Source organism: Pelecanus crispus, chromosome 1 (assembly GCF_030463565.1).
Source record: "Pelecanus crispus isolate bPelCri1 chromosome 1, bPelCri1.pri, whole genome shotgun sequence".
NCBI classification, from domain to species: domain Eukaryota; kingdom Metazoa; phylum Chordata; class Aves; order Pelecaniformes; family Pelecanidae; genus Pelecanus; species Pelecanus crispus.
Genome location: NC_134643.1, coordinates 83,994,862 through 84,008,006, shown reverse-complemented (window position 1 = coordinate 84,008,006; position 13,145 = coordinate 83,994,862). Strand labels below are relative to the sequence as shown.

Genomic DNA, 13,145 nt, shown 5'->3' with positions numbered 1-13,145 from the left:
GACTTGGTAGTGTTACGTTAATGGTTGGACTGGATGATCTTAAAGGTCTTTTCCAACCTAAATGATTCTATGATTCTATGCTACTGGCTGAAAAGGACTAATTTGAAAGCCCGCAGACAGCAAAAAAAAAAAAAGCCAAGCATGACAGCAGAGCTTAGCAACAAAATGCAGGCTCCATTCTTCCCACCCCAGAGGAGCTCCTGTATTGTTATCTTGTGTTGCAAGAGAGCAAATCCACTAGCTAGTGGCTACAGAGGACCTGCACAGACACATGAACTACCTATTTGTAAGGTACCAGGTACAGTTTGCCTGATATTGTATTGGTCTGATGCCACACGCGAAGGGAAGATGCTGGTTTGTGCAATATGTGTGCTATTGCACTGAAAAACCTGACTATATAAAATAGATCTGTTAAGCAAACAGTATTTTTTTTTTTAGCAATATGGTAGGTGCCCTACAGAAAAACAGAAAAATGCAGTTCCAGTGGCTCACCAGGTGTTGCAGTCATTAGTCACTGTGTCTCCCTTAGCATATTCTCTTCCATTGTGAAAACATGGGCATCTCTCAGGAGCAACACACTTGTTTTCATGTCGCACCTAAGCAAAAAACACAGTTTGTCAGCATGCAGGTCTGTTGGTATGTGCCGGTAAGCAGAGGAGTAAGCACAAGAACATGTGGATAAAGAATACAGGAAAGGATAGAGGAAATGGTTCGAGACTATCTGAGGTAAGCAAAGTTCAGCACTGCTAATATTTTTTTCCGATTAACATAAATAGAGCAATAGGTATATAAATCACGTATATAAATCACTGTCTTGTTTCATGGGCTGAACGCTAGCTGGGAGAATAAATTAGATTATACAAGAACTTCATGACGAGAAATTTCAATTTGACCAAAACCAGAATAGCTAACCTGAATATGGAGAGCAGGTGAACAGCACATGTTTCTCACACACAACAAACTGAAGGATGGCCTACTAGAAAAGCAGACAGCTGCAGGGCTGAGCTGGGCTAAAAACTGAAATATGACCACTGAGGAGAAGACAAAGAGCTGCAGTGCCAGAAGAACTCAAGCACAAATGAAGATTCAGTTGTCACAGACAGCACCCCCCCTGCCCCAAAAAAGGCCACTCCCTGTCTACTTGCCTTTGAAAATTCCAGTATTCACTCATTTTCTTTCAAATGCCTACTTATTCCCCAGAAGGCAGGAGAAATATCAGTCCATTTGAGACATTATTCCACTCTCACAGGCACTGTGGTTGGCAAATAGGTCATTATGTTCCGTCTACAATTTTTTCTTTCAGTTTTACCCTACTGATCTCAGTTTCTCTTTGTATAACAACAAACCATTTGTCACACTTAAAAAACAAAAACCCCCAACACAAGTAATGCCATTAGACTACTCAGTTTTCTCCATTCCTTTTCTCTGTTTTTTCTGTGATTATTCCCTTTCCATTTTGAAGACAGCCAGGTTTAGAGTACCAAACAAAACCAAGTCTGGCTATGTAGTTTGTCACTTGGACATGGTTCTGCAGAGCCCAGGGTAAGTTTGGCTCATGCTTCATGGAATACCGAAACGGAGAGCACTTCCCTCCCTCTCCTTCAAAAGTCACAAAATATCACCTTCCCACTTTAAACTCTTTCTGTAAAATCATTAAAATAGTTTCTTTTTTACCATTAAATACAGGCCAATGAGATCAATGTAGTCTGAACGCCAGGTTAATAAAGTAGAATTGCTCTGCTTTCTCCTATGGGGACCTAGAACTGCCACAGGGAACTACTAATAAAAAGGATTTCACAGCCCAGAGACCCTTCATTCATATGCAGCTCCACATGCTCCGTGGCTTATGGAGAGCTATATTATGCCAAATAAACTCAGGCCGATAGAAGCAAGATGGAAACAAAGAAATGCTTTTCTAGATGACAGAGCTGGGGCTCTGCATTGGACTTAATCTCCACAAAGGACAGGGAGAAAACAGGCCAGAGAGGACCATATGTTTCCAAGGCTGTTTAATTCCTTCCTTCCTTCCTGGTGGCATTTAGGAAAAAAGCGATATATGACTTCACACTCATGCCTACTTTTCTGAATTTTTCCACAGTGTTCAGCAATGCAGGTAACAATAGACTTGAGGGCTAGTCTCTGGATCCAAAACTTGGGATTAGATTTGTGTTAGTAAAAGGAGGATTAGGACCTTCTTCTGCTTGCTCCCTCACACATTGACAAAAAGCTAGTCACAGCCTATCCCCAACTCTAAAAACTTAATAGATTGGTATTAGTATTTCCATCACAATCGTATGGCCACCATGAAGCTACAAATCCACTGACAAAGACGGATAACTACCTTGGCTGAACACTGCAGAGTGGGTGGGTGGGATTTAGAAAGCTGGACATAAATACCCAAAGTGGACTCTGACCAGAAGACTAATTATTTTTGCTGCAAAACTCAATGGATGATGATTTTGTTAACAGTAACACACAATCTACTGGTCATATTGATATTGACACCACATCCAAAAGCTGGTATATCTGGCAGCCCAATGCCATGCTGTGTTACCAGTCTGTTGAACACAGGACCATGTGGTAGTACTAGGGCAGTGGCATTATTCACAAACAGCTGGACTTCCTGTGGAAGTCTCAATCCATCAATAGATAGCATTTAATATAGGAGATCTAACAGCCCTGAGTGCCTGAGGTGACGGGAGGCATGAGTGTTGGGGTGGCAACCACAAGAATAAACACAGGTTTGTAATGAGAACAGCTGCTGTTCACACCATCTCACACCCGTATGATGATGCTCCTGAGAGCATATCCATGGGATTATAAGTGGTTGAGTAGCTGACAAACTTACCTCCTACTTGGGGATCTGACAGAAACGTCTATTGTTTCCTTGATCTGTCTTATTAATTGTTAAGCCTTGACAAATCTTGCAAAAGGAAGGACAATATTACACATTTCAGAACCTTTAAGATTCTTCTTCCCTAAACTCTGCCTTGATGAAGCTGAATTTTAATCTCTCTTGGTCAACACAATTTTGATGAGTATCTCACTGTCAAGGGAAGCTCACATTTTCACTCCATTCCTCCTGATACACCTGAGGGCTTCAGCACAAAGTCAGCCAAAGGTAGAAGGGAGTAAGGGATTAAAAGTAAAGGAAGTCGGTCAGATTCAGTCCCCAATAGCTGATATGTTTTCACTAAAATGGCCTGTCACCCTTTCTGTGCAAAGTCAAAAACATGTTAGGACAGACTACTCAACGTGTGTTGGTTTACATTTGACTTTTCTTTCTAGGTTAGCTGTATGCTTCTTATGTTTGTTTTATGAAGCATTATGCTTGGGCAGATGCAATGTACCAGAATGCTGGTACCCACCTCCTCGTGAAGACTCTGTCATGTTATATAGGATAAGCCTACGCTGAAGAATATACAACAGAGCTAGCAGGAAAATCAAAATAACACTCTATTAAGTTTCTGTTGAAAACAGTTTGGAAGAAAAAGCCCTTTCAAACTTTTCTGATTAAAATGTTTAGGGTTTGTTTTGGGGTTTGTTTTGTTTTGTTTTTTTTCCTTTTTCTACTAACATATCATAGTTTTAGAAATAGTTTTATTTCAGCAGCCAGAATACAATAAAATGTTTCATTTCAGTTTTAAACCTTAATTTTGCTTCAGTTGTTGGAAATGGATAGAAATGAATTTTCTAGTTTTGAAGTGTCTGGATTTTGTGCGTTCTGATTGTTCTGCTCCTCCTTTTCCCCAGAAAGGTGGTTAACACTCCATTTGTATATTTATTAATATTTTCCAATGGGAAAAACCTGGAGTGCAGTAAACTAATCTGAGAAAGCATATTTTTCCCCGCACTTCTGCACATATGTTATGATTTATCTTTTCTGCTCTGCAAAAGGGTGACAAGTATGGAGAATTTCCCACCCTCCAGATGATCAAAGACAGAAAAAGAAGAATTACTTTTCATGACATACTGAACATTTTTATTTTCAAGAAATCAAAACAATGTAAAATATTAAGTCAAGATGAACTGGAAAACTTATTTTTCAGTTGAAAGAAATGAGTTTTCATCTGCATTTTCTGACTGGGGAAATAATTGATTGATTGGCAATTTCTCACCCCAGCAAGTTTTCCAGTTCAAATCTAGGCAACTGCAGCATCATGTTCATGAACAATCCTTGATTATTGTTTTTTATTATTTTTCAGATACGCAGTTCAAAATTGGCAGGCAATTTATGCATACAGATTTTAGACTACAGATTCCTCCATTTAAGACTGGTAACAGCTAACTGCTCTGTAAACAACTCTTTATATATGTAGGGATAAATATGTACTTAAGTACATATTAAGTGCTATATATACTTGTAAATTGTACTGGAGAGTTGTTTATGTAAACTACTTATCTTTGACTGTGTTTCCTGATGGTATGAACCAATAAGATGAACTTTTTTGTTAGTAAGTTACCCACAACCATTCATAATTTTTATATGCTACTGTACCACAAAAGACGACAATCTTCAGTAAAATGGCACCATTTCTTCCAGAGTGATATGTGCAAATATTTATTCCCATAAATGTTTAGTGATATGTGCAAATATTTATTCCCATATATGTTTACTAATCTGTTACTTCCCACAAACATTCCTACAAACAGTAGCTCACCTCCCTGAATGTTTGTAAATTAAGCAGGATTACAGAACACCAACAAGGGAGACTGACTAGTAAAAGAAATAGCAATACCTTTTTCCGGTCCCTTTATTGCTCAGCTCTGTTGGTATAAGTCTGGAAAACACAGGCTTCATGACTTTGCAGCACTTTTGCTCAGTGTGCCCAGAGTCTTTAAGGTAGGGAGAGGTAGGAAGGAAAGGAGAACCTGGTCACCACCCCAAATCCTTCTGTCCTTGGCAACTGATACTGGGAGCACATTGCAGAATGCAGAAATAAGGAAAAAGCCTCCCCCAGACCATTCTGGTTAGGTACCTGTTGGTGACGAGGAGAAAACTGCTTTTTTGATAACAAGCTGGCAGGTCCCATGGAGCCACATGCCAGGAATCTAACGCATGGCAAAGGGCGCCCACATAATGAAAGCACCGAGCTTGATCCTGCCTTTGCATAGCCATGCTTACAACAAAATCGTCTATATACTGGCTTCTCCCATTGTGGCTTTGAGAAACGCAAATCTCAATTTTTGTTCCCTGCCAGACAGGAAGCCAATGAGAATGAGCTATTATAGACTGAGTTTACTGGAAGATTGAACCATACTGTCATCTAGCGGACAAAGAACTTCTTTGACTAGTTTTTTTTAAAAAATACTGGGCCTAATTCTTCTATCCAAAACCTGACAAACCATCTTGTTGAATTCAGGGGCATGTTTCACATCACTGCAGAGTCAACTGGAGTTCCTAATTCCAAAATACCAAAGACTGCTTCTCTTGGTAAGAATTTTATGAAACAATTGTTTGAATGATAGTTCCAACCTACTGAAAAGGAATATGAAAACCTATACTAAACGGGAAGGTTAATTACTAGGAAGTTGATTTGGGGGAGGTTTTGAGGGGAGGGGGGTGTCCCCCCCTTTTTTTTCCTGTTGAGTAGTTATCATAATTTGTTTTCCATTATTATCTCTAAAGTGTACTATTACCATATCCTGGTACTGAAACCAAATCTCAAGCCCCTTCATCAAATCAAAGAGACCTGTTTGTTATGGACAGAGAAAGACCTATTCACACTGGAGCTCTTGGAACTTTATAGGTACACAAACTTTTGTAAGTTTACTTGTCACACTACTATTGAGGAATAGTCTTCTCTAAAAGGAAAGACATTTAAAAACAGAAATGTGAAAAGGAGCAATACTTGTTTTAAAACTGTGGTGAAAATTTGCTCAATGTTGATATGAGTGCCTTCAAATTATGTTCTGTATTTTTCACTTCAGACCTACAACATACTTTATAACCCTAAGATTTTGTCTACAGCTGGCATTTTATTCTGCTATAGCATCTATTTACATAAATGTGTGTTTATCAGCAAAATACAGTAGCAAAGTTAAAAAAAATACATGAATATTAATGCTAGAAATGGCTGTGTTATGAGAATTCTATTTTTTGTTGTTGTTTCTAGTAACACAATGGAAGGAATTCTGGGGGAGAAAACAACTGTATTCATACAGATGCAGAAAAAACAACACACTTTTATAAAAATACATGGTTCCAGGGAAAGTTCATTACTTTTTCAAATGGAATTGAAACTAGTGGATGAAGTCAATTCATTAGAGCTGAAGCCTAAACATAAACATGCATCACAACCCTAGAAGCAATAACCCACACCTTCATTTGCTAACAGTCGATGTCCAGTGCATATTAATCTGAACATGCACATGGAATGGAGCAGGTATAAAAGAGTGGAAAAAAAAAAAAAAAAAAAGGTAAACTTTTGCATTTCTAGACTTCCTGGGTTGCAGTATCTGAAAACATCTTGCTTTACCATATGCCCCTCTGAGTCAGAAAACTGCACTAACACGTCTCTAAGTACCACAGGTATCAAATAAAGTCTCACAATTATAGAGTATTTTATCCCTCAAACAAAATAAAGACACAACCTCTGCTCTCTTTTTTCCAGCGTCTACCAGGTTTTTTCACCTGCTTTTCATGCATTGAATATCACAAACGTCTTAATCCCAGCAGTTTTCCTGGACAAAGAACTCAAAAGTGCTATTTACTTAACTTCATGGTGTACCATGTGCTCCACATCTATCCTATTCACATGATGCCTGGGACTATACACCCAGCCCCCAGTGAGATCCTGTGCACAACTCTTTGTCTGCCCAGAGAGTGTTGCACAGCACTGAACACTGATGCTTTTTTCTATTGCTCAGAGAACAACAGCAGCTATCTGCTGTCTATTCTACTCCATCTGCTTTTTAACAGGGCTCTAAATTGATATTGAATTCACAGTCACTGGCTTAGCAAATAACTATTTGCTCTATTTAAAAATTACTAAACTAATAATTAAATTTGAGGGTTGCAGGGGAACATAACCCTAGACTCCAGAAAGCATCTTACCAGTCAAAAAAGCATGCTCAGCACGTCATCTGCAACTCCAGGACACCCTCTAGCATCATCTTAGCAAGTTTCATGTCCCACATGCCTTCTCATGGGGAACTCAGTTTGGTACAACACACAGAGAGGCAGCAGCAGAGATGGATACTTGACAAGGAGGCAACGAGTATCAGCAGGATGGTTTGGCTGGATGTGAGGCGGGTATTTGGGGTATGGGTGCCTGTGTACTTCTGTCTCTCTGACTAGGGAAGTTCAGCAAGAATGAGGAGGAGTTTGGGAAGAAAGTTGAAGGAAGACATAAATTGGTCTGAAAAAAAGTGGGGTTTGGCTTTTTGATTATCAATTATTATTACAAGCTAAGCTTCACCTTCTAATATACATATTCTAACATATATATTTTTAAACCAGCCACAATTTGGCAGAGTCAATACTTCACAACCACATATTTCCAAGCCACAAGATGACTGCTGGTAGGAAAAAATGAAGGCAAGAAAACAAAGTGGAGCCTGCTTACCATCCCTTTTGGACAGAGGCATCCAGATACGCAGCCATGGCTGATGCACTCCAAGTCGTAATTCTGGCAAGTCTTGGCACACTCCAACCCTTCAGCTCTTGGGTTGTTTGCAGGACATACAAGTCTTTCCATGGGGGATCTGCATGTCAAGCTTCTTTTTACTTTAAAAAACAGATTTACAAAAGTTGCAATTAGAACTCAAGCATTGTTAGCACAGTATTTTTCTAAAGGAAGAATCAACATTTTTATTAGAAAACTAATTTAGGATATAGAATGGAGCAACACCACTACACCGCTATGCATGACATCGTAGAGGTAACAGTCCCCACTTCCCATGAAGTGACCTCAGTTAGGCTATCATAAAAGCATGTATTCTAATACAGAAGCAAAAGAAGCTGCACAAGGGTTCAGTTCCAGATTGCACTAGGGCTACAAGCACACTTCAGCGTGAAACATATTTCAACCTGTAGGCAGCGTACACTAGTACACTAGCAATGTCAGCACAAAATCGATGTTCTGAGAAGCAACAGCACCACATATCATTGTGTTTAGACTCCCTTCCAACACAGAGTATAACTATATGGGTGACTGTTAATAACAATGCCCTTAGCTTAAACACAAAGTTTTCAAACTCTTTGAGAACTCAGGTTCTGACAGAAGATCAGGATTTCCCAAGAAACTCCAGGTTATTATTTCAATCTATGGTAGAAATACGCCTCTCTGAGGTTTTGTAAGTGTTACTGCACTAGTATCAGGAACATTATGTCTTAATTACATTACAGCAAGAGTCTGGCGAGATATACACCTAGAGGGCTTCACCTGAAGGACAGAGGGGGCCAACCAGTGACAGCATTACTGGTGGTCTACCAAGACCCCCTCTCTCATCACAACTCCATAAGCTCCATCCATATATCAGTGGGGAACCTCAAAAAATCCCAGACGACTGATGTCCTATTTTCCAATGCAGTGCCTAGCTCTGCAAGGCAGTTGTCAGTCTCCAGGAGGTTTTACAGCGAGATGCCTGGTGGCTGGAGGGCACACTCAGTGCCTGGCAGCACTCTAACCTTCTAGCCACAAAAAGCTTTGTTTACACCAGAAAGGAGAGCTTGCAACCTGCTAGTCAGGACCAGGAGCTATAAAGCTGGCTAGTTACTGATGTTGTGTGACCCTCACATAGCAACTGGGGGCCTCAGATCACTGCCAAGGGACCCCTTAACCTCTTCAGCTGAAGAGAGACTGCAGTGGCTAGCTATAAGTTTGAGAGGTGGGACACAATGAGCCCTACACCCTCCCACACAAACATTTTGTTTCTATCCTGTAACAAAAAGAAGGTTAGAAAAAGACTCACAACATCACCAGCCACTGCAACCTTTGAGTACTTCTTCCCTTTTCTAGATTACCAAGAGATTGAAGAGGGAAAAAAAAGGAAAAAAAAAAAAAAAAAACCCACCAGAAAAAAAATATTAATTTTTTAAGGCGTACTAACTTCTGGCAGATGGCCTCTCATCAGCGAAAACATCTGTCAGGAAGGCACCAGGAACTCTGTTTGTACTGCAGTGCATGAAACCATTTTCACAATAGCTAAGAAAAACAAATAGAGCTTATATTTAACAAAGTGACATTTAGCTTTAACTCACACTGTTGTTTTCAGACAGGCCCACGGGGAATTTGTCAGAGTACCAAAATTACACCTCTCATTGGGGCTGATCTGTTGCTCCCCATCCACTGTGCTCATCAACCTTAAAGGCAAACCTTCCTTAAGATAGTTGCAGTAATATACTAGCATGGTAACACCCCTGTATGCTAGCCCTGTCCTGCTGAATCCAATGCATCTGCACAGGCATAAAGCTGGGCAAGATAATAGTCAGGTCTGCTGTGGAAAGAGGTAAGGGACCACTTAGTGCCTGCAACTTATGACTTTGTGGTAGAGGAGAAAAGGAGAAGACACTGCTCCCAAACTGAGCTTGCCAGGAGCTGCCCAGCAATTACATTCCTACTCTTAGTGTACCACTACTCAATTTAACAATTAGAAATGCTTTTTCATATTTGTATCTTTGATAGAGGTAATTAGGTTTCAATGTTTAAGAAATGTATCTCAGTACATTAAAGTGACATTTTAAAAGCCTACAGAGTAGCTATTGTCAGTAATTAAACTCCATTTCAAACTGTCGGGAACTGTTCATGAACAGGGCTTAGTACTGTTTTCTAAGGTGGCATTTGAAATTATATGCATAGAGATGCAACAGCAAAACTCACCATTTGGTTTGTTGGAGGCAAAATCTTGCCCTCTTTTAAACTAGTTTCGGTGAAGGTAAAAGAACTGAGGAACTGAAACAGTTAACCACTCAGGCTATCAAAATATTTGAGTCACAGTGCATAGGGATGAGTTATGAACTTACCACATGGTGTAATGATCTGAAAAGACATCCTCTGGCTGGAAGATCTCACCATCATAGTAACAAGAGCAGTGGGACTTTGGCACACACTGCTCACGCTCGTCCAGGTAGTGCCCAGGGGGACAGTAGCATCCTTCCACGCAGAGTTCATCACAGTCCTCATCCGGATAGGACAGAGATCTGCAGGTCTGGTTGCATGGTGTCCCACACTGCTGGTACACTTGGCCTTCAGGACAGGTCATTGCTGTTGAATGATGTGCACATCAGGGAGACTGGCATTTGATCCAAAGACAACTAAGGAAAAAGCTGCCTAAACCAGACTGGGAAGCAGGGGATTAAAATGTATTTACTCATTGATGGAGGCCTGTAATACACTGTCCTTAATTCTGCAGCACCAGTGAAGCCTAGGGCACTGCTTATATATACACAAGCAAAACCTTACTATGAACAGTTCCAAATAAATGTCAGGACTGGATTGCCCCCTCCCAGCTTCTTGCGCACTTGGCAGAGCATGGGAAGCTGAGGAAGACCTTGACTAGCATAAGCCGTACTTAGCAACAACTAAAACATCAGCGTGTTATCAACATGATTCTCATACTAAATCCGAAACACAGCACTATGTCAGCTACTAGGAAGAAAATTAACTCTATCCCAGCCAAAAGCAGGACACATTGCAACCCCTGTGATGGAAATCCATCCACAAAATTTCATCCAGAATAAAAAATCACGGGCTCTGTCCAACTTCTGTTGTTACTTGGATCTAAAAGGAGTATTACAAGTGTCATCTTCTCTTCCTTTGCAACATGGCTAGGGACAATTTGGTCAAAATAAGTAGAAATGTAGGTTTCTGCCTTGATAAGCAGGTGCTGCAATAGTCTAAATCCTCACATCCCAGAAGCTCTCAGTGATTTCTGTGGAAACAGGTGCAAATAATGAAGTAATTTAGCAATCGTGGAGCCAAACCTTAGGTACTAACGATTTCTGATGATTAATTCATTTTTATGGAGACCTGATTATGGCCTTTGGAGCCATTTTGGCTTCTTTGTTTATAAAACTTCCACTTCGTTCTACAGCATTGATTTTGAGACAATGTCCTCTGCATACAGCAGCATCGGCACTAGGTGGCATCTATGACAACACATTGCAGAAGATGAGCAAACAAGTTAGTATTATAAAGGGCTTTTAACAGGCCTCCTGATTGTAATTTACAGGATTTACAAAATCACAGGATTTACAAAACCTGTCGTTTGTAGCAACCTTCCAAAGCGAACGGCTGTAAGGTGATGGGGTAGGATGTTCAGTGGAGTGAGGGAAGCAGCTGCAAATAAAAGTTGGCACATTTGTACTGTGCTAAAATCAAGATCAAGGGGTTACAAAGAAAGCTCTTCCTCTTGTCATCCCTGCCAAATGATCCGATAATCCCTACCCTCTCTTCTGTGAGCACATAACCCTGGGAACTGTAGCAGCAGTGGCCGTAAAACTTTAGCAAGGCTACAGGCCTGCAGGCTTACCCAGCTGCTCAGCAGGGCTGAACTAACACTGAGGCTAACAAAGCAAGGCCTACATGTTAACCAACATCTAATGCTTACCTTCACAAAATTCTTCTGAAATGAAGAATTACTTCTACTTACTGAAGACAGGCACGGTTGCACCAGCACCTCCCCAACTTCTGTTGAGGCACCTGAAGTCCCATACACAGGAACGTAAGCCCCTAACTTACGGATCCAGCCCAGAGGCATCAAAGGTGACATGAAGCCTTCTTCAGAGCAAAGATCTCCCAAGTTTGGGATTTGTGCCCAAACTATTTAAGGTACCTTTCACAACACAGCCCAAGAAATTTATGTGTGCTCATCAACACAGCAGGCAGAGTAAATACCTCCTAACTCCAAAATAAATAATGATAGATTCATTCACAGTTATAGGAGTCTTTGGCAGCTATTCACAGAGCAGTGCTTCTAATTTACATAAACATCTTTGCAGTAAATCAAATACTGAACAGGCACAGCCTAGGGCTGAGGACCATTTTAAAAGTAACTTTCATCACTAAAGGCATGTGCAAGCAAGACAACTGTGAAGCCTCAGCCAAAACTGATTTGCTACACAGGAACCTCTGGAAACAAGGAACCGGTTTGGCAGATTTCAGGCAGGTACACCAGTTTACTAGAGTTTCAAGATTCAAAAAAGATAGGATAACTGAGCCCAACATCCTGCCCTACTTTCCAGTCAGTGGCAACACTCCCTGCCCACAGGGACAACTTTGCGGTGATCCCTCTCTTAGTTAAAGCTTTGTAACTCACCTGCCCGTGCACTTCCTAAGATTTTAGAAACATCCCCCATTTTTCCAGTTACACTACCCAATGCCATGTTCTCACTCCAAGTCCCAATACACTGCTCCATCACCTCCCAGCAACATCTGTTTTTAACAGCAAAAAGGCAAGACAGCTGACCTGGGAGGGGACTTTTGTCTGTACAATTTGTAATACACTGTCACTAAAAAAAACCCATCCCGTTATTGCCAGGAAAGTGAGGGGAAAAGGCGAGGTGCATCTAGTCTCTATGGATGTCTGTTATAAAACCAAAACAGCTCAATGCTGTGCTCCAAAGCTCAGCCTGTCCCAGGGATAAGATTGGAAATAGGGGAACTGGAAAAACGTGTATCCATCAGATAGTTCATGCAGCTTCCTGGGGGTGGTTTTTCAACCTAGAGTGAAAGAGGCATAAATCCTGACCAATTTCTCGGGTAGCACAAGGTGAAAACACAATCATACCTTGGTTAGAGGCTCTGGGTGAAGACGCACCCTGTCAGGACTAGATTTAACACAGCTGCTCCACCAGCACCAACCGGTATGCTGAGCCCCACCATGCAATGTAGCCATCCTCAAATCCTGCTCAGAGCCTGCCCTTAATTCCCTACTCCCCACTCCAGCACTCTTGGATTTATCCCATACAAATCCTCTCACAGAAGCCATGCAAAGACAATAAACTACCCTAGCACCACCACATTAAGGAAAATAGTTGGCTTATCAACAAGTCCTAAAACCTGAAGAAAGATCTAGGGATCTGTTGACTGATTCCCCTTTGCCACAAAACAATACATACATACATATATACACACACGAGACATAGAATCATTTAGGTTGAAAAAAACCTTTAAGATCATCCAGTCCAACTGTTAACCTAA

The 13,145-nt window shown here is 40.8% G+C and overlaps 1 protein-coding gene across 1 annotated transcript in view; it reads right to left on the bottom strand.

Moving 5' to 3' along the window:
• VWF (von Willebrand factor) overlaps positions 1-13,145 on the bottom strand; it is a 146,727-nt gene that overhangs the window by 91,180 nt on the left and 42,402 nt on the right. The window contains exons 15-18 of the mRNA XM_075719955.1: positions 9,968-10,208; positions 9,055-9,149; positions 7,569-7,729; positions 493-596 (exon numbers count right to left, since the gene is read on the bottom strand). Of these exons, the coding sequence (XP_075576070.1) occupies positions 493-596; positions 7,569-7,729; positions 9,055-9,149; positions 9,968-10,208 (601 nt within the window). The remainder of the gene's footprint in view (positions 1-492; positions 597-7,568; positions 7,730-9,054; positions 9,150-9,967; positions 10,209-13,145) is intronic.